The 22,052-nt window shown below is 35.3% G+C and overlaps 2 protein-coding genes across 3 annotated transcripts; both read right to left on the minus strand.

Annotated features, from left to right (window-relative positions):
* Positions 1-245: 245 nt before the first annotated feature.
* Positions 246-1,940, minus strand: LOC110633555 (uncharacterized). Of its 2 annotated transcripts, none has more exons than XM_021782201.2 (4): positions 1,562-1,940; positions 1,369-1,460; positions 757-875; positions 246-454 (listed from the first exon to the last, which is right to left on the minus strand). In XM_021782201.2, the coding sequence occupies exons 1-4, from the start codon at positions 1,782-1,784 to the stop codon at positions 379-381; spliced, it is 510 nt and encodes a 169-aa protein (XP_021637893.2). In that variant the 5' UTR covers positions 1,785-1,940; the 3' UTR covers positions 246-378. The 2 variants fall into 2 exon arrangements, with proteins under 2 accessions (XP_021637893.2, XP_021637892.2); XM_021782200.2 differs by having other exon boundaries at positions 1,369-1,466; positions 1,562-1,924.
* A 5,135-nt stretch (positions 1,941-7,075) lies between these two features.
* LOC110659461 (uncharacterized) lies at positions 7,076-7,738 on the minus strand. The gene has a single exon (XM_058138952.1). It carries the CDS (start codon positions 7,736-7,738, stop codon positions 7,076-7,078), a length of 663 nt encoding a protein of 220 aa, XP_057994935.1.
* Between the last annotated feature and the right edge of the window lie 14,314 nt (positions 7,739-22,052).

The raw sequence follows: 22,052 nt of genomic DNA on the forward strand, positions 1-22,052 counted from the left end.
AGCAGGAGACAAACACAATATTGGTTCATATTTTCCATGGAAATATAGAGTTTTGTCCCAATAAAGTCATCATATAATTCACTGCCTGTAACAGACAGCCGAGAGAAGGGAGAGGTTGGTTTTTTTTTTTTTGTGTGTGTGTGGGGGGGGGGGGGGGGGGGTGGGGTTGGGGGGTGTTGTGGTTTGTGGTGTGGGGTTTGGGGTTTAGTGTTCATATGGGTGTTGTTCTTTGTTTAAAGACAATCTTTGTGACATTAAATTCTCCTCCTTAATCAGCATAGGTAATTTACATCAGAATCATATCAAACAACATTTGAAAAAGCAGGGACAAGTGTAGTCTAATTCCAAGTTTGTGCACAGCATAATACTCTCCTCAACTTATGGTTTCTTCACAACAAGAACAGGGCACTTGGCATATTGAACACAATAATTGCTCACACTTCCTAGTAAAGCCCTGTATAGAAATATCGGTATCAGTACCCAATAGTTTAACAGTAAAGATAAGCAAGCAACTCTAGAAAATGTAAGATGTTCCATAGAAAAAAAAAACTACCAAATGAGAGAGAAGGGGGTAAGGGAGTTGGAAATGCTTGCTATCCTATCTTCAGTTTCATTGTACACATCAATATATACGAAAACTATTAATTGAAGTGAATTTCTGTTTACCATCTGACATCAGTATCCTGTAGTTGATAAGTTGTAAATTATGTGATTCCATCAAACAGAATTAGCCTTTTCTTAGAAAGGAAAGCTAACCTTTTGATTTTTCCAAGGCCACGTTCTCCTAAAACAAGCATACTGATATTTAGCTTTTGAACTACATTGCATATGGCTGTTTTAGGATCCCCTTCCTCTGTGATTATCTCTGCATTCACCTGTAAAAAATATATAAAATAATAAAAAAAAAACCGCACTCGGTAAAAGTTGACACTTGGTTCCAGAAACTGGCATAACTTAGGAGTATCACACGCAAATTCATAGATCCAAGGTATGTAACAAAAATGAAAATAATTGTAGAAAACCGAAACCTTCCAATTGGTATTTTGAATTACTTCGATTTGCCCCCTTCTATTTCAGATACAAGTGCAATTGGGAGGTGCCATTGCAGTGTGTCCAATTCACAAATTCAAGCAGGATAAATTTTTACTTGAGTGGGGGTGTCAGAGGTTATCTAAAACTTGATCCTCATCTAACAGGATAAAAACACTCGTTGAAACTTTAGTTTCAGTGGGTCCATGCCACTCAACACAAGAAGTCATTTCTTATCACTGATCTGAGTGCCTATACTTAACAACATTGCAAGTAAGATGTGAGTCGCTAACTTGGTATAACAGTGTGTCAGCAAGTAGTAAAGAAATATGAGCATACCCCTCGACTAGCACAAATTTCCTTAGCTTTCTCCAGGAAAGCCAAAGCGAGCTTCTTGTTGTTCTCTTTGACAGAGTTGACAAAATCCGGAGCTGTTACTGTGTCAGGTATACCAGATATTTTGTAAACTAAAAATGAAAATCGCAAAGAAATTAAAATACAAAAGTGCAAGCGTCAAATATTGATCACCTACCAGCTGAAACAGAGCAGTACATGCGAGCAGAGCCGAGGGAAGCAGCAAAAGGGTAGTTTTTGGGAGGGGGCTGGGCCATAAAGATAAAAAGGGGTGATTTTGTGAGAGATTCTTTAAGATTGTCAAGTACCCAGATGAGAGCATAGTGACTATACTCGCTTTCATCGATGGCCAGCATCACTTTCCTCTCAGGTTCTCCATTTGCCATAGCTACCTCTGCCATTTTCAGGGTTTAGACCCAAAAGCTTAGTTTGAAGAATGATGCCTTCGTTTACAGCAGAATACGATATTTTCAGCGTGGAGGTCAGAACAAAGCTTTATGAAATGTAGTTAGGGAAACAGTGGGCGGAAAGATTAGGTCATAACCGCCAGTCAATTTAGAATTTGGCCTCCATGCCGTTGGCATCTGAACCGTGGGTACAAGGAATCGATTCATATATTTTGTAGCTATAACTTTATTATTCTTATTTTTACAAAGCAAAGCTAAACAAAATGTCGGTTAAAATTTACTGAAAAATAAATATAAAATCTATAAAATAATATAAATATAGAAAAGGTTAAAGGCTCAAATTAGCCTTTAAAATATATCTAAAAGTATAATTAAACTTTTAAAAAAAATTCAGCTCAATTGGACACTTGTGACTTTTAAAATTAACTTACAAAGACCGAAACTAATAAAACTTACACATTGAACCAAATTTAGTTCACGTGATCACATGACCCAAACAGATGTCAATCTCTGTTAAGTAAGTTTCACCATTGTTAAAAAGAAAAGGATGGAAGGTGACCTTCATCTACAAGAAGTTTCAATAGTTCCACAAAAAGAAGAAGAGAGTTGAAAGAGATGATCTCCTTGAAGTAAAAAGCTGCTTTAATGGAGAGACTTTCCTATTAGGAAGGGTTGTTGATTGAGCCACACCAATTTCCTTTGCGCGTGTGAGAAATTCCCAATCCCACCATTATAGCTGCCTTGTAGAGTTGATTCAGCGAGAAATGTTTTTCTGTTGTTGTTGTTGTTACAGACTTCCCAGATAAGTCTCTCAATCTGATCAATGCTCCTCATGATTCCTCAAATCTCTCCGGCTTTTTTTTGGAAAGATCGAAGCATGCAATCGTGACTCTGCACCTTATCTCTCTATTACTCATTTAATTAATTGGTTGCTTAGAAATATGGGGGCAAAAAGCAAAATAAAAAGAATGGTAAACTGTTCCTATTATGTGTTGAGGCAGTGGGTATAGAATAGGCTTTTAGGCGTGATAAATCACTATCTTTAAGGTATTAATTACCCCCACTAGATTGCTGCAAGGTTATGGCAATATATCTCCAGGATACAACAAAGCCTGAAATCTGCAGACAGCAACTCCTGAAGATTTTCCTTAAGAACTCTTTATATAAACTGAATTTAGAGAGATTAGAAGAAAAGAAGAAGAAGTAGAATTAGTATATTTGGATTAAAAAAACTCATCCATATTTATAAAGAATGAAAAGTCATAGCATCTTTACTAGATAGACACATCTGTCTATCTCCAATAGATACAACTACTTGTGTAATCGACATGTTTATTTATTAAAAGCTACTTATACAAATAGTTGTGACTATTTATATAGACATATCTGTTTATTAACAGACATCTATACAAATAGTTATGACTTTTGTATAGAATAGATATGTCTGTTTATTAACAGACACCTATACAAACAGTTGTGACTATTTGTATAGAATTGGCATGTCTGTCTATTAATAGACACATCTACTTGTTAATAAACACATCTGTTTATAATTTATTTACGAAAATTACAATATGATAATTATTTTATTTCACACATATACGTACCAAGTGCCATAATAGAATAATATATATTGAATTATATATATATAATTCTATATATATTTCACTCTTGTCATTCCCTTATATTTTAATAATATAGGAATTCTTTCTCTCTATACTGTCTAACACACAAGCTATTTATAACAATTCCCCACTTAGCTTGTATTGTTAGATCCCATTGTTTCATGCATAATGAAAAGTATCTTTCGATTTAAACTTTTCCTTAGTGTAAGTATTTTAAAGTTCTAAAAAAATCATGGTGGCCTTAGCTTAAACCTAGATTCCTATTAAATAGAACCGAAAATACTACACATACGAATCAATTAGTTCGACTTAAAAAGTTCACCAAAATTTTAGCACGAATATGGCCTTGTGCTACCTCCTGTTTTCATGAACATTTACAAAAGTTATTCTCACTTTTATTGAAGCGGCACCACTTTCTATGTTCATATAGGTGAAGTTTCCTTTGTAATAATTTTAAACTTCATTAAGAGTATAAATACTCATCTTCATTCCATTAACTTAATACACTAAGTACTTAATTACAACATTTACTAATGACTTGTTGTTACCCTTTAAACTTTATTTAGTAATAATACTATAAAGTAGGGTTCCCATTATTAGTAAATTTAATGGAATATTTTTAATCCTAATCTAGCACATGTATTTTTTTATCATATCTCTCGAGAGCCCTTTTGTAAACGGATCTGCCAAATTATTACAAGATTTGACATAAGTAATAGTAATAATTCCATCAGAGATTAATTGTCTCACATACTCATGTCTTAAGCTAATATGTCTAGACTTTCCATTATAAATTTTATTATAAGCTCTAAACATTGTTGCTTGACTATCACAATGTAAGGAAACAACAGGCATCGGTTGTGGCCACAACTTGATATCTAATAAAAAATTTCTTAGCCATTCTGCCTCCTTATCAGCTGCTATTAGAACTATAAATTCTGATTCCATTGTAGAATGGGTTATATAAGTTTGTTTCTTTGATGCCCAAGAAATAGCACATCCTCCTAAGGTAAAAACCCAACCAGAAGTTGATTGATTATCATTAATACTAGTTATTCAGCTAGCATCTGTATAACCTTCTAACACAATTGGAAATTTATTATAAAATAAACCAAAGTTTATAGTTCTTTTTAAATAACCAAGAACTCTTGAAATTGCTTTCCAATATTCAATACTAGGCTTACTAGTGTATCTTCATAATTTACATACTGCAAAAGCAATATCAGGTCTAGTGCAATGCATAGCATACACTAAGCTACCAATTGCACTAGCACACTCAATTTGAGCAACTGCCCTGCCAGAATTTTCAGTTAATTTGGAAGAAACATCATATGGAGTTTTTGCTTCTTTGACTTTTAAATGATTAAATTTATTTAATATTTTCTCAATATAATGAGATTGGCAAAGAGCAAAACCCCCACTATGTTTTTTTACTTTGATACCTAAGATTGTATCTACCTCTTTTAAATCTTTCATTTTAAATTTTGAGGTTAGATACTTCTTTGTATCATTCACACCTTCCATATTTGTTCCAATTATAAGCATGTCATCAATATAAAGACAAATTATCACACCAAAATGATCTGTAAATTTGGAATAAATACATTTATCAGCACTATTATGTTTAAAGCCATATTCCAAAATTGCAGAATCAAATTTTTCATGCCATTGTTTCGGTGCTTGTTTTAAACCATATAAAGATTTAATTAATTTACAAACTTTTCTTTCATTCCCTGGTAAAATAAATCCTTCTGGTTGCTCCATATAAACTTCTTCTTCTAAGTCACCATTTAGAAAGGCTGTCTTAACATCCATTTGATGTACATATAAATTATATATTGATGCTAAAGATAAAAGTACTCTAATAGATGTTATTCTAGCCACTGGTGCATATGTATCAAAGTAGTCAATTCTCTCTTTTTGTTTAAAACCCTTTGCAACCAATCTAGCTTTAAAAGTTTGAATCGATCCATCTATGTTATATTTTCTTCTGAAAACCCATTTACATACTATTGGTTTGGAACCAGGTGGCAAATCAACTAGAACCCATGTATTATTAAATAATAATGAATCCATTTCATCATTGATTGCCTTTTTCCAAAAGGCCACATCCCTTGTAGTCATTGCCTCTTGAAACGTTTTAGGATTATCTTCTACATTTAACAAAATTGGTATTTTGTTAAGTACAACTGACCTATTGCCTTCTACCAGAAAAACAATAGCCTGAGAAGATATAAAATCTGGATGTAAATTCTTTTCTTTTCTAATACGTTGACTTCTTCTAATTTTATTAGAAAAATCTAACTTTCTTTTGTTGCTAGACGTCGATTCAAAATTAATATCAATACTAGAACCATTGCTTTGACTTGAACTATTCATGGGCTCATGTATAGGGTCATTATGAAATTTATTTTCAATAAATTCAACATCCCTAGATTCTACAATTACATTCAAGTCTAAATTTAAAATTCTATAAGCTTTGGAATTTTCGGCATAACCAACAAAAACTCCTTTCAAAGCTCTAGGACCTAATTTAGTCCTTTTAGGATATGAAAATCTATAATATGCTAAACAACCCTATACTCTTAGATAGTTAAAGTTAGGTTTTCTATTTTTCCATAATTCATATGGAGAAATCTTAAATTTTCTAGAAGGAATTCTATTATGTAAGTGACAAGCAACAAGTAAAGCTTCTCCCCATAAGTTTGTTGGCAAATTAGATTTCACAAGCATAGAATTAAGCATATCCACCAACGTTCTATTCTTTCTTTCTACCAACCCAATTTGTTGTGGTGTATAAGGTGCATTTATTTGATGTATAATTCCATTTTCTTCACAAAATAAAGAAAATTCAATGGAAAAATACTCACCACCTCTGTCACTTCTCAAAATTTTGATTTTTTTTTCCTTTTTGATTCTCAACTTTAGATTTATAAATCTGAATCATTTGGAATGCTTGATCTTTATTTTTCATTAAATAAACATAAGTATATTTGGAGAAATCATTTATGAAAGTTATAAAATATCTATTTCCTCCTTTAGTCAATATTCCATTTAATTCACAAATATCAGAATGCACAAGTTCTAATAACTTAGAAGATCTTTCAACTTTTGGAAAAGATTTCTTAATCATTTTTGCTTGTATACAGATTTCAAAAGATTTTTTATTATCATCTATATATGAAATTAAATTATGTTTAGCCATAAATTTTAAAGATTTAAAACTAATACGTGCTAAACGATCATGCCATAAAGATAAAGATGACTCAACAGTATAAACAGAAATATTCATATTATTATTAATACTGAGTTTAAACATTCCATCACATGAGTAACACTTTCCCACAAATAGTCCATTTATGGACACAATTATTTTATCAGACTCCAAAACAGCCTTATAACCTTTCTTACACAATAGACTAGCAGACACAAGATTTTTTCTTATTTCTGGCACATATAACACATTTACTAATAATAGCTTCTTTCCAGAAGTGAAGTTTAATTCAACACTGCCTTTTCCCACCGCTTTAGCGGAATCATGATTGCCCATTAGAACTTTCTGCCCATTTACTACTTCTTCATAATAGTACTATTATTGCCTGCTGCTTCAGAAAACTTTCTCTTACTTCCAGAATTTTTCTTTTGAAAATTCTGACTTCCTTACACAAAATTAACTTTTGTAGTAGATTCAGAAACAAATTTCTTATCACGATTTCTTATCTCTTCTTCAATGCGCAAGTGTTTCTGAATCTGTTCAAGAGAAAAATCTTCTGTGGTATGCAGTAATTTCTTCCTATAATCATTCCAACTAGGAGGAAGTTTTGCTATTATTCCTCCTACTTGCAACGATTCAGGAACTATCACTTTCAAATCTTTAAGTTTTGAAACAAGGACATGTAACTCATGGACTTGATCCATAACAGATATATTATCAACCATTTGGAATTTAAAATATTTCATGATGAGAAATTTATCCACACCTTGTTTTTCTGAGTTGTATTTGAACTTCAGTAATTTCCAGATTTCCATTGGAGACTTGACAGAAGTAAATAGATCATATAGCCTATCTGACAAGTTGTTAAGAATATGACTTATGCATAGCAATTCATCTTCTTCACGTTTGTCTCGATCTGCTTTCACTTGTTCAGAATCTTCTGGAGTTGGTGGTGAAATAGCAAGCAGACTTGGATGAAGTATATAAGAAATCTTCAATGTGGTGAGTAAGAATAGCATCTTGTCTTTCCAGCGAACATAGTTTGTCCTATTAAAACGATCAAGTTTCACAAACTCTTGATTCATCACGGAAACAGCCTTGGACTCCATTGCGATTAATACCTTAAAATTGTTGAGGCAGTGAGTGTAGAATAGGCTTTGAGACATGATAAATCACTATCTTTAAGGTATTAACTGGCCCCACTAGATTACTGTAAGGTTATGGCAATATACCTCCAGGATACAACAAAGCCTGAAATCTACAGGCAGCAACTCCTGAAGATTTCCCTTAAGAACTCTTTATATGAACTGAATTTAGAGAGATTAGAAGAAAAGAAGAAGAAGAAGTAGTATATCTGGATTGAAAAAACTCATCCATATTTATAAAGAATGAAAAGTCATGGCACCTTTACTAGATAGACACATCTGTCTATCTCCAATAGATACAACTATTTGTGTAATAGACATGTCTGTTTATTAAAAGCTACCTATACAAATAGTTGTGACTATTTATATAGACATATTTGTTTATTAACAGACACCTATACAAATAGTTATGACTTTTATATAGAATAGATATGTTTGTTTATTAACAGACACCTATACAAATAGTTATGACTTTTGTGTAGAATAGATATGTCTGTTTATTAACAGACACCTATACAAACAGTTGTGACTGTTTGTATAGAATTTACATGTCTGTCTATTAACAGACACATTTACTTGTTAATAAACACATATGTTCGTAATTTATTTACGAAAATTACAATATGATAATTATTTTATTTCACACATATACGTACCAAGTGCCATAATAGAATAATATATATTGAATTATATATATATATATATATATAATTCTATACATATTTCACTCTTGTCATTCCCTTATATTTTAACAATATAGGAATTCTTTCTCTCTATACTGTCTAACATACAAGCTATTTATAACATTATGTGATTGTAATGTTTGTAGGAAGGGCAACTTGAGTATATTCGATTCATTATCAAAGATCAAATTGTTGGTTTTATACAAAACAGGTAACATATTTTTTATTTTCCCATTTTGTACTTTCTAGTGCTATCAAAGAAAAATGGTTCTAAGGAGATGGCAGAAGCCCAACTAAAAGATATATGGTATGATCGAATTAGTGAGGGAAGGTCTAAACCATTTGAAGTGAATGAATCAAAGCATATGGATGATAATCCTCAAGTGAGCGAAATGGAAGAATTGCCAGAAGAGGTAACTGACAAGCTGCTTATGCCGAGGAACAAATTGGAACAAGTATGATATTGGTAAGATAAAACAAAGAGGTGGAATCAAATATATCTGGTGATTTGACTTCATCTATAGCTGTAATTGATGAGACGTCCATGCCTAAACAAATTCTAAAAATGAATTTACTGAAAGAATTGCTTATAGGAGGAGTTGAAAACATAACTTCTGTATTTCTTAATTTTTTTAGTATAAATATTTGTTTTATTTTATTGGTGTTCCTGCTGTTATTTTCTTAGCAATAACTCGTTCCCAGGATCGTTGAATTGAGGCTTGGGGATCATATGAGATATTCATTCTATGCCATTTGAGTTATGACACTTCGGTTGGGGTTTAAATAGGTGATTTTCTTGCTGGGGAAACGATAATGGCAAGAAAAGGCTTGGATTTTGGAAGTGTGGATTATGTGGATTTTGCTGGTTCATTAACATTTGTGGATTTAGTATATGTTGCTTCTGCGTACAAGCTGCAATTTGGTGTTGGAGATTATGATGATAGTGCATTCCAGTAGGCAACGTAGCTGGAAGAGGAACCCTGCTAGTTGGAAAACCAAAAATTGGGTTTTGTATACTATAGTTAATGTTGTTGTTGTTGCTTCCCAATCCAATACCTTGATAATTAACCAACCCAGCAGTAGAAAAAGGGAGAAGTAAACCAAAACTAATCTTTCCATTGTTATTATTGGTTGAAGGGAACCTAGAAGCAAGAAATGCTGACAAATTATGTTGTGGTTAGTGGGCCCATGTTTTAGAGGTTAACCGAAGCTAACAGATGTTAACTTTGGGTTTTTTTAGTTCTATTTAAAAACTAAAAACGTGCTCAAACTTTCTTTAAAAACTTAATTGTACTTTGAGTATACTTTAGAGGCTAATTTAAACTTTTAACATATAAAAAATTAGTTTATTTGTTCGATTGATAAATGGGTTTAACTACCAGCTCAAAATTAAAGAATCAGTCCAATACAGTAAACTCATGGTTATAGAGATTAAAAAAAGCCCAAAGCTAGCTCTAAATATACAAAAACCAAGCCCACGGACTAAAAATCCAATGCTTACAAGCTTTTTTTTTAATATTTTTATTTTTAATTATAAATTTTAATGCAATGCAATTAAATTTCATATTATATTTTAATAAAAAAATTAATGACCTTATATTAAATTAAACATAATGTATAATATATTCTTCTGATTTGTATTTCTTTACCTCTTTAAAATTTTCAATGTAAAAGAGTTAAGTTTTTGTTAATGGCTAGACTTGTTCCTGAGCATGAAGATCTATTCACTTAACCTGAAAAATGCTAGGATTGGGAGGTCAAAATAAATAAAATCTCCTTAGGTGTGTGTCGACACCATTTTGGCCGACCTCCGAAGTCAAGGGACTTTAAAATCGACTTTATCATCCGCTCTCAGCTGATGTCCTTCGATCACAAATGACTCTTCTGAACTCATCGATTGATCGACCATAGAATAAACCGATCCTATACTTAGTTAATTGTTTTCCGATCTCTTATCAGATGGGTTCGAATCAATATTGGGTCTCCGGACCATCCAATCTTGCCTACGGATACTTTCCGATCTCTCTGTATAAATATTGCAGAACTTCATTTGGTTATGATCGGGCTTCTCACTTGAAGGCCCCAGATATTCCTTAAAATGAAGTTAAGGTTTCTATCCAGTCTAACGACGATCTTGATCTTAAGAATTCAAATCAATGTCAAGTCTTTCCAATTCTAATGTTTTAAAATTTTACCCGGTGTTTGGTCATGACTTAGTCCGATCTCATGCTTACGTGTAATGTTTTTCCTATCTCTTATACTTGGGTTAATGGTTGCTTTTAAATTTAATGTTCCAATACGTTCAAACAATTAAAGTATTCATACAATTTGAACGCTTGCCGATCTCATCAAGAAATTGAACAAAAAGGATTTCCATTCATTTCAAAGAAAAATAATATACAAGTCACTCAGTAGGTGGGTCACCCCCAGCCTGCTCCCCAGGTACATCATCCACTCTCTGATTCTCTCCCCCTCTCTGGCTCCTCGTCGCTCTCCTATTCGGCCTCTAGGGCGAGCTCATTCATCCAGGAGAAGTCTTCTTCAGAATACCACTTCCTCAGCTCGGCCAGAAGGTCATTATGGGCATTCACATAAGCCCCGGCTTCTTTTGTGGTGCTTTCCTCTTCCATAGCTTGGAGCTCCTCATCCTTGGCTCGAAGCTCCTCCTCCTTCACTCGGTGCTCCTCCTCCTTTGCTCGAAGTTCCTCATCAAAGCGAGCGAGATCAGCAGATCGACTGCACAGGCTCAACTCTCCTCTGCCAATGACTACATCGCCAGATTGGAAGATCACATAAAGCACTGTGAAGAGAAAATAGCCGAGTTGAAGCTTGTAGTCTTCGTCAGTGATCGGCTGCATCATCCAATACTTCAGTTCGGCCATAACCGCTTCTAAGCACGAGAATTTTTGGGTGGACGCCTGAGATTTTAACTCTTTCACCATGGCGTCTTCGTCCTTATTTAAGGTGATCTTCTTCGGGATCGAAGCGACCAGGTGTTCCCAACTCCGTGGGATACCCTCAAAGCCGTTCCGAATTTTACTCCTCAATATAAAGAATCGGTTTTTCCAGTTCTTCAATGAAGAAGGGAGATCGGTGAAAAGCCCATAGTTTGGCTTTGCCTGAAAGAACCAAAATTCATCATCTTTCCTTAAAGCAAGCCTATGCAGCTCGGCAAAAACTTTAGCCGTGGGCTCCAGTCTCTTAGCTCGGCAGAGGCCCTGGAAGGTTACCAAAGTCCGCTAGGAGTTCGGATGCACTTGAGCTACCGAGACGTGGTGGAACTTTAGGACGACCTTGTAAAATTCTTCTAAAGGGAAACAGAGCCCGGCCTTCAACTGCTCTTCGTACACCATGATGAGATCGCTTTCATCGAAGAAGTGATCGACCCGATGGTTGCCATGGTACTTAATCAGTTCGAAGGAGTCGATTCGCAGATTATAGTTTTGACTTATGGACTGGAGATCTATTTCTCTCAGAACTAAAGACAATTCATCAATTGGCAGGTTTTCTCTTCTTAAAGACGCTTCTCGCTTCGGTCCGATAGCCGGACCAGTAACCGGAACGATGGCTATAGTGGGACGTCCGCTTGGCCCAGTCACATCGCCCTCTTTCGAGGTCCACAAAATATGGACGGAAGGCGGGCTCGTAACTCTCTGACTCTCGGCGCCGCTCATTTTCAAGAAAATAAAAGAAATTAACCGAGAAAAGAATCAAAATCCTTATCGGAATGTGATCGGTGTCGGAAAAACTTGAGAAAATGAGAGAAAATGCTGGGATTGCTAGAAAGGTTCTGAAAATGACATAAAAAAATGATTGACTCACCTCACCCCTATTTATACCCGTCTGAGCATTAAATGCTCGCGAAGTCCCAAGCGACGCATCGGTTAGCAAAACCGGCCGTTTCCTCGACACGTCGCAAGGAGGTTCTAGAAACATAATAAAAAACCGAATAAATGATATCAGTTAGCCGAGGTCTTCAGATCGAACAAACTTCCAAAATCATGAATCGGCTAATAGCTATTCATTTAGGGATTAGATCGAACATGCATATCAGAGATCGGAAAAATAACTAATGCAATAATAAAATAAAACCTTCAAATAAAATTTCATTTCATTTCCAAAAGATCGGATTACATCATTAGGCGAATCTTTAAAACGAATTACATCATTTGGGCAATCTCTAAAGATCAGCACTACATCTTACCTAATAATGGCCTATGTCAAAGCCTAGGCTTGTGGTTGAATCAAAAGATATGTTTGATCAGAAAGCCAACCACAAGTATTGGATAGATGTGCAGCTCAGATAGGGTGACTATGACTCTCATGATAGTGAGCAGAGTTGTGACACCCCTTACCCGACTACAGTGTAGCCGAGCAAGTTATGCCACTCATTGTGCCGGAGCACTCTATTTTATCTGATTTCATTAAAGTCCTTGATTTATTTATTCAAAAACTTTATTGAAGATTTAGGCTATTTTTACTTTTATCAACATCTAACTAAATTGGAAATTTCAAAAATTTTAACGATAATCCGACAAAGTGTCGGCTGTAATTTGGACTAATGATTCTTCCGAACTCACAAAGACAACTTCAATATATACTCAATTTCTCAAACTTAATAGTCTCAAAAATTTTCAAACATAATGTATCTCAATACGATTATCCATTTCTCGAAATCTCATTAGATTTTCAATATCTCAATATTCACAAGTATAATCTCATTATAACTCAAATTCAATTCACATACTAAAATACTTACTTTGAATAGCTTCCATAATTCATAGGTTAATTACATGAGTTTATTTTGTACAAGATATACAAATAATTTACAATGTGCTAGGAATGAACAATATACATAACATGTATAAAATGAGCCCTATCTACATGCATTCTTTGAGGAGGTGACAATCTTGAACTCTTCGACACTTCGCAGATCCGACTCCAAAAATCTCGATCGACAGTCTCTTGGTTTTACCTTGATTACTGCGCGAGGAAGCAATTCCATCGCGCTAAGCATTTCTCCTTAGTGGTGCAATAATATAACCGAAATAATATATACAAGTAAAGAAAGAAAAAATGATAATTCGGATACTCAAGAATCAATTTAATTTGGTATGGTATTTCTAGTATCAACGATCTTATATACTAGTTTGTTCCTCTTTGGAAGTGCTTAGTTTATAACTTTTGAGAATACTAGCGGTATATAATTTATTCTATCTGTATTGTATTTCAAGTCCATGCGGTTACGCAATTTATATTTTTGTTATGTTTCTTTTGCTAATCTCTTTTGCTTATTCATTCAATACTTAATTTAATTGTCTTTGGATTTTCATTATACTTAACTTAACTTAGCTGCTGAATTGAATAATACTTTAATTGATCGCCCAAGTAACCTATACTAGACATCGGATGGATAACGGGTCATTGGCACCGACATCGCGGTGCCTCGGTCGTCATACCATGGGACAGAACGCCTACCATGTATGCGTCGGATGGCTAAAAAGCCATGATATCACATAATCGGCATAAAAGCCATGAATACGGGCATAAAAGCCATGAATACGGGCATAAAGCCATGAATACAGGCATAAAGCCTTTCCTTTCGCAGTACTGCTAAAACAATACCCTATTGGCATGCCAAACTATCGAAACCAATCTTGTTAGATATACTAGGGCATTTGATATTTTAAAATGTTAATATATTGTGCTTTATGACTTCATTATTTCATGATAAATTTCAATCATAATTCATACATTCATTTGATCATTTATATGATCACAATTCACATCAATTATTCTTTTATACCATTGTACTCAAAATACTTCTCCTCTTTACAATAATGAGAACTAATGTCTCATTCATACATTAATATGGTTTATTTATCCATTCATTATGTTATTCATATTGATCACAATTCTAAACAATGGTTCACATGTACCATTGTATTCAAAACATTTTTCCTTTCTCATTTATACATTCAAGAATCTACTTATGTAATTACAAATTTTATATTTCAAGTTGAGTTACTAATATTTTATGAATTCCATTTGTGATGGGCATATATGCCCTAACTATCTATTCACATCAATTAGGTGACTTATTTTTCATGTTTCAAGTAATCCATGAATATTTCATGGATTTCAAATTTATGGCCTAAATTTCTTTTTAACAATTTTGACTAGGATGCATAGTCCATATTTGTCATACAATTCTAAGCATTTAAGCTTAGAATTGGTTCTAGGTCTTCATCTTAATTCACTAATCATTTTGATTACTATTCACCCCATTGGTCAACAAAAATGTTGACTTTTGCATAGACAATAGGTACATTGGTTTTAACACTCCCGATGTACCACATTTTGCATTTAAACTTTTGGAATCAATTACCAAATCCATTTCCAAGCTTATTTCAAGTTTTCATGTCACTATTCACTTCATTAGTCAACTAAAATGTTGACTTTTGCATAAACAATAGGTACATTAGTTTTAATACTCCCAACATACCACATTTTTGTATTCAAAACTTGTTGGTTTTGGTCACTTTCTCAAAGCTTAGGTCATTTTGGCAAAATTGCCAATTTTTGGTTTTGGTGACACTATTCACCTCATTGGTCAACAAAAATGTTGACTTTTGCATAGAAAATATGTACATTGACTTTGGCACTTCAAACATACCACATTTTTCATTTAAAACTTGTTGGCATTAAGTATTAATACCATTTCTAAGCTTAAACCAAGAGAAGCAAAATTTTCAATTTTGCTAACTCAACTTTACTATTCCATTGGGCACTATTGCAGTAGGAATTTGAGGAAATGGTAAATATGAAAGTTGTTCCTTATTTTGTCTAGTTGAATTTCCTTTTTTGAATCACTCCATTTGGAGTTTTGTAGCTCAAGTTATGGCCAAAATAAGTTTATCGCTCACGTCAATCGCTCATGCTGCACTTTTGGGTTTTGGCAGATTTTGGTCCAACTTTGGTCAGTAATTTGATCAAGTTAAGTTCATAATTTGGTCTAACTTTCTTCATATGAAATGTTCTACTATGCCTTAGGTTTTCATCGGTTCAAGAATCGCCTAAATCCGAGTTTTCTAGAGAGAGTTATAGCCATCCAAACATTACTGCTCAAATGAAAATCTGCAGAGTTGCAGGTTTGAACAGTAACTGCCATTTGGGTTAGGCTCTGGTCATAATTTGGGTTAGGTTCTGGTCATAAAAGTTGTTTGTCTATGTCTTAACTTGTTGCTGTAAAAATTTCAGGTCAATTGACCAAATCTACAGTGAGTTATGGCCAAATGAACAGTTACTGTTCATTTGATCATTTCTGCAGGTGCTGTTGCAGGGTGTCCGGATTGGGGCCAACTTTTGGTCCTCTTGCTTTGGTCTTTTGGGAATAGTTTCTTCAGAAAAATGTGCCATTATAAGCCTAGTTTCATGTCCAATTGGCCAAACACCAATTGGACTAACACAGCCTAAGTTATGGCTGTGTAATTGGACTGAAATCTCACCATTGTCACTGTCCCTAGGCAAAGATAGTCATTCCCTTTTACCATGATATTTTTCAATCCATATTATGGTCAAATCTCCTCAAATGGTCACTAATTGACCATTAAAATGTCCTTTAACAATTTCATAAGCCAAGTCCACATTTTCACTCCCAAACCCTAGTTTCCCATTATGATTCACACATACACCTTAGATACACACTTTCATTCATCACATATGTGTATATGCACCTTAAACATAATCTCTAATTCATTTTAAGTCCATTAAAACCATACAAAATACTCCATCATTGTTTCTTCCTTAGGGCTGCCAAAATTTATGGTACACATACACATGAGTTTTAGTCCATTTAACTTACAATTTCATACTAAATTCAAGTCCTTAACATGGAAGTAAAGGAATATTAGCATAAGTAAGCACTAACCTCTTGTAGGGCAAAATTTTCCAAGCTTAAACTTCCCTTTCCTTCACTTTCTAGGCTGCCAAACACCTTCCCAAGATGAGTGGACAAGTTTTAATGAAGAGAATTTAAGGTTTAGTGGTGAGAATTCAAGGTTTGGAAGAGAGAAAATGAAATGAATTTTAGTGGAGGAAGAAAGGTTCACGTATGGAAATTGGGAAGAAGAAGAAAGCTGCATTTTTCTCTCATTTTCTGCCCATTTTATTGATTTTAAATGGGTTATAGCCATGTGTCACCATATAATTGGGTGAAGGTACACTAATGACATCATGTGATGTCATAAATTCCCATTTAATTCATTTTTTTTCTTTTCTTTTCTACTCATTTTCAATTCAATTTTTAGTAATATTTATTCACATTTTAGATCATAATAATTATTTACTTAACTGGACAAGTCGGCCAAAAATCGTCTCTGAAGGCGAAATGACCAAAATGCCCCCCGTTTGGCTTAACGGGTCAAAATTGTCTGTACCGATTGAAAAATTTTTCTAAATATTTTCTTGGCATTCTAATGCCATAGGAACCTCAATGACCCTTCTCTGGAGTCCCAAAAATTATTTTATGAATTTTTACCCGGGTCTAGGGCTCCTAGTTGCAAGAACCGCAACTTCCCTCCGGTTACCCATCGCTTAGGCACCGGCTTGTTTAACTTGGTTGAATTTTATTTCTAAAATTTTTACTAAATTTTTCTCATCAATATTTGAGTTAATTATGGTTCCTGACTTTAGTTTAAATATTTTTCCAGAAGTTCTAGCTGTCGGACCGGCCAGGTCAAAGCGATGGTATGCGGATGCTACCGGGATGATGTTACAAGAGTCATCGCCAATGTCATCGACCAGAACCGAGCTGCAGTCGGGACGCCTGATGTGGTGAAGGGCCAAATGAACTTTAAGAGGTGGTCACCAATATTAAGATTGAAATTAGTAGTCCTCTTGCCCGAGATCGGCCCACCAATTATACCGGTAGACCGATTCGAGATCGGCACGTTCGTCACTTTTGATCTTGATCGGTAAATTAGTTTGGTTCCATCACTGTCATTAGATAACGTCCTGATGATTCTCCGATCGCCAGGGTCATAAACTTTCAGGCGAAGGGCAAAGAAAACAGTCGAGAAAAGATCAAAAGCAACCATAATTAGAATTTTTACCGGAGAAGCTTGAATTGGAGAAAAAGAGCATTGAAAAAAAAACTGAAGGAGAAAAGTGAAGTATAAAGGGGATTTTCCCGTTAGTGCATATATATAGGGCCTGGGCATTTATTGCATACAGAAACCGAAGCGGATGCATCAGTAACTGAAGAATTAATTGCGTTGATCAAGGCAAGTTGGATAAAGAAGAAAAATCTAGAATTGGTGAGATCGGGAAACGAGAAGAGACCTGATACGAGAGAGATTGGAAAAGGAGAGGGTCATAATAGGTAGATTAGAAGAAATAGAGATCGGAAAGCACGGAGAGATTGAATAACTTTCAATCAACTCTCTTCATAATCAGAGCCGAGTTAGTTAAAGCATTGCAGGAGTGATCAAATCTTCACCACACGCCTCATCTGCAGAAACGCCTACCTAGTTGACAGACGCCAAAATAGTTATGGCAGTCCTGTACATTTCGATCTCCACCAATGATCACAATTGTAAGGATGGACCCGGAGCCCTTGGATCAAAAAGTAGACGACAAGTTCGATACTTTTTATTCCCAGCCTTCGGATTCATCTTGTAAGGCAATACCCTGAGCCGTTGGATTAAAAGAATAAAGGACGGATATTCTAAATAGAATCCCAACCCTCCATTTTGATTCTCTTTAATTCTCAGACATCGGATTATGTCCTTTTGAATCTAAATCCTCCGTCTCCCCTGATGAGATCCTAACCCTCCATGATGAGCACTCATTCCCTATAAATATTTGCATGCAATACTGTAGGACGGACAGACAAAAAAGGTGGTGGTGATTATAGTAGAAAGACTCTGAAATTTGATTCAGTCTTGCTACTTTGCCATTCTGAGCTTTTGAAAAACTTTAGAAACTAGTTTTCTTAAGTATCTGCATTGAAGGAGTTCTGAACCCTGAAATTTTCATTTTCAGTGCCCGTTCATTGCTCTATAAGGCCATTTTCTTTGTTCAGTTTCATTCTCACCACCCTAATATCGGTACATTACTCTCCAAAGCTCAACTTCATTCTGACCATGTTCCCGTTATTTTGAGTAAGTATTAGTCTTTTGGTTGTTAGCTCTCACCTCTGCAAGAGTTGTGGATTCCGGAGTCATTCCATCCGTCTCCTCAACTTCCCACAGGTAAACGTTTAAACTATCATTTTGTCAAACACCCTTGTTTATTTTCTCCAGCTTTCTTTTGAAATTTCTTCTACAATCAAGTTGCACTAAAATCTCAAAATAGATTGTCCAAGCCAATAGTTATTTCCCGTGTCTTCTATTTCATTTGCAAATTTCATTTATTGTCATTTAGTTTTCATTTGCTTCAAGAGTAGACGTTCAACCCATAGGTAACTTATAAATACTCAAAAGGACGTAAGCAGGGGTATTTCGATATGAGAGTTTCCAATCAAATAAAAATAACAAAAGGATAGGTGTAACAAAATGTCGAATAGTAAACCAAACAAATAAGTTATGAGGTCAGGTTACGAATCGAGCCTAGGTAATAACATAATAGAGTGGGAATCGAGATAGGATCGGGTCCCTAACTAGTGATTAAAAGAGATTGGATATCGTTAATTAAAGAATTCTGATAAGGCGATCACATAGGAGATCGGTGGGAAGTTCGATCTTGCATCCACTCTCTAGTTTTAAAGCTTAGTGGGTTAGGAAAAGTTTTGCATGGGTTTCTTGCGCCCTCGGTCGGCAGAATCCTTAGTTCAAAGTTCTTGCGATATGCAATTCTACAGAACACTTTAAGAGATCAGGGGAGAGTTCTTACTCGATTCTCGTCCAAAATTTTAATAAAATGTGGAGATCGGAGGAGAGTTCTTATCCGAGATCCTTCACTTAAAACTTTAAATAGAATACTTTAAGAGATCGGGGGAGAGTTCTTACCCGATTCTCGTCCAAAATTTTAATAAAATGTGGAGATCGGAGGAGAGTTCTTATCTGAGATCCTTCACTTAAACTTTAAATAGAATACTTTAAGATATCAGGAGAGAGTTATTATCCGATTCTCAGCCAAAATTTTAATAAAAATATGTGGAGATCAGAGGAGAGTTCTTATTCGAAATCTTCCACTTAAATTAATACATCAAGAGATCGGGAGAGAGTCCTTACTTGAATTCTCTTAACTAAAATCCAAATTAAAATATCACAACTTCAATACACAAAGTAACCCCTAAACAAAAATCCGCTACCCGACACCTACTCACTAAGGGTCATCTCATGTACTCATGTCCTTGGGCAGCCCTGAATAGTGAAATATTAAATATTCCTTTTATCCTTATGAAGGATTAACATCGTCACTCCAACCCCCAAATTACCAATTTTAATTTATAAAGAGCATAATGTCAAATCTGCTTACCCTCATTGAGGGACGAGGTGGGGTGCCTAACACCTTCCCCACCCGTATACGGACCCCGAATCTAGAATCTCTGTTTTCGAAGTGGTTTCTTCTTAATTTACCTTTATAAATGGTTTTCTTTAATTTCTCTCAAAATTAAAGTGGCAACTCCTCACTTTTCCCACTTCGGTGAGAACTCGTCTAGGTGACCGCAAAAACCCTTGCGACAGCTTGATGACTCCACTGGGGACTTACCACCTTAACCCTGGTTTAGAGGTCCAAAAGCAGATTTAATTTTATGCTCATTAGGGGGTTTAATTTACAAATTTTGAAAATCCTGATATATTAATTATTATTCTCTCTAACCATTTTGCTTACTTTGGTTGTCTTATTTGTTATTGCAATTTTTGTCTAAAACTCCCCCATACAGGGAAGAGGTAAATATGTCGCTTCACACACCGATCACTTACACAACGTCCTCACACACTTCAACCCTATACCCAGGCTTTCTTACTCTTTTAGGAAATAGGAGGGAGTCATGTAGTAGTACCCGTGGGTTTTACCCCGTTAGCATCCGTGAAGGCTTCTGCTCAGATTGGAACTTGTTCCATTTGTTGTGATACCCATGGAATTCTCCCGATAGTATCATGGTGGTGGAATGGGGCTCCACTATTTACAGTAGGAACAATTTGGGAACCTGTGACTTTTATAAAATTAGACCTTGAGCTAAACAATCACATTAACTAAAAGCCATAGCAAACTACCTTGTAAGATAGAATTATTCAATTGGACAGGACCTACCCGGTACTAGGGTTCTCCCTATTTTAGGATAAAAGGGACATACTTGCTTTCACCTTACTCTGTTTGTATTTTTAAGTTTTTGAGGGTAATTTTGAATCATACTGTTAGGATGATATAAACATCTTCCTACTTTGATAGGTGTATAGATATTGTCATGCCAACAGTATAATTCAAAATTACCTAAATTTATTTTGCTAATAAATTTTCTCCCACAGGCGTTATAAATTAGGATCTGTGAAAGGATAAACGAAAACTTTAATATGGCATCCTCGAGTCAGTCAACAGAAGAAGTTCCAAGGCAGGAACAGAATGCTAGACAATGGTCCAAACCGCTTCATAGTTCAGAATCCCCTCAGATTGATAACATAGGGGCAGACTTTGGCCTATTACCTCCGTTAGATCCAAACAAAGTTGAAGTCAGAATCACCGGTCTCGAGGAGCTATCCAGCAGTTGGAAATCACTTCCCGATCACGTTAAGGCAAAGTTTGAGGAAAAGTATGGAAGGATTGCAACCTTGATATGGGTCAGAATACAAGTTTCAGCGTTAAAGGCCATGTTATCGACTTGGAATCCCAAGTATGGGGTGTTCTCCTTCAACGATGTTGATACGATTCCCACTATGGAAGAATATCAGGCGCTGCTAGAAATCCCTTATGTGGCACAGAATCAGATCTACCTACACCTCGAGCGTAGATAGACTTGAAAACGGTTCGCACATATATTGGGAGTCTCTACTGAGGAAGCGAGGGAAAAGGAAACTGTCAAGGGAACCACACGTGGGTGGTATTGGACTTATGTCAAAAAGTGTTTAGATCTGCACATTCAGAACAAACAATGGGAACAGGCTTCGATAACACTAGCTCTGGGGATTTACAGCCTGATTTTATTTCTCGGGCCTTTGGAAATTATAACCTGCGGCATCACAAAAGTGTTCTGGGAAGTAGAAAAGCAAAATGTTAACCCAATACTGGCAATCCTTGCAGAGACCCTTTTGACTCTTACCTATTGCCGACGACAAGGCAAGGGATCTATCAAGTGTTGTTCCCAATTGCTACATCTTTGGATTCTCAATCACATGTGTCCTCTTGAAACTAGGGGATTAACTTGGTATCCTGACCAGCCACTTATCGAAAAAATGGCTAAACTGACAATAAGTCTAAAGAATGAGCTGCAATGGCAAGAGCAGATTCTAAGCTTCAATAGTCACAACTACTGCTAGAGAAAGTTATGGACTATGGGTCATCCTATTTTGTTCAGTACAGGGAGTAGTCATTTGGTACCTTTGATCGGAGTGACCTGATACACAAGTTACATCCCCGCTTTGGTAATGAGG

The sequence above is a fragment of the Hevea brasiliensis genome, chromosome 17 (genome assembly GCF_030052815.1).
Source record: "Hevea brasiliensis isolate MT/VB/25A 57/8 chromosome 17, ASM3005281v1, whole genome shotgun sequence".
NCBI classification, from domain to species: domain Eukaryota; kingdom Viridiplantae; phylum Streptophyta; class Magnoliopsida; order Malpighiales; family Euphorbiaceae; genus Hevea; species Hevea brasiliensis.

Excerpts from the sequence above, each read along its gene's own strand:
- LOC110633555 (XM_021782200.2), bottom strand. The coding sequence starts at position 1,784 with ATGGCAGAGGTAGCTATGGCAAATGGAGAACCTGAGAGGAAAGTGATG. Across the intron at positions 876-1,368 it reads AAATTTGTGCTAGTCGAGGG|GTGAATGCAGAGATAATCAC; the intron begins GTATGCTCATAT and ends TATTTTTTACAG. Across the intron at positions 455-756 it reads GGCCTTGGAAAAATCAAAAG|GGCTTTACTAGGAAGTGTGA; the intron begins GTTAGCTTTCCT and ends ATTTCTATACAG.
- LOC110659461 (XM_058138952.1), bottom strand. The coding sequence starts at position 7,738 with ATGGAGTCCAAGGCTGTTTCCGTGATGAATCAAGAGTTTGTGAAACTT.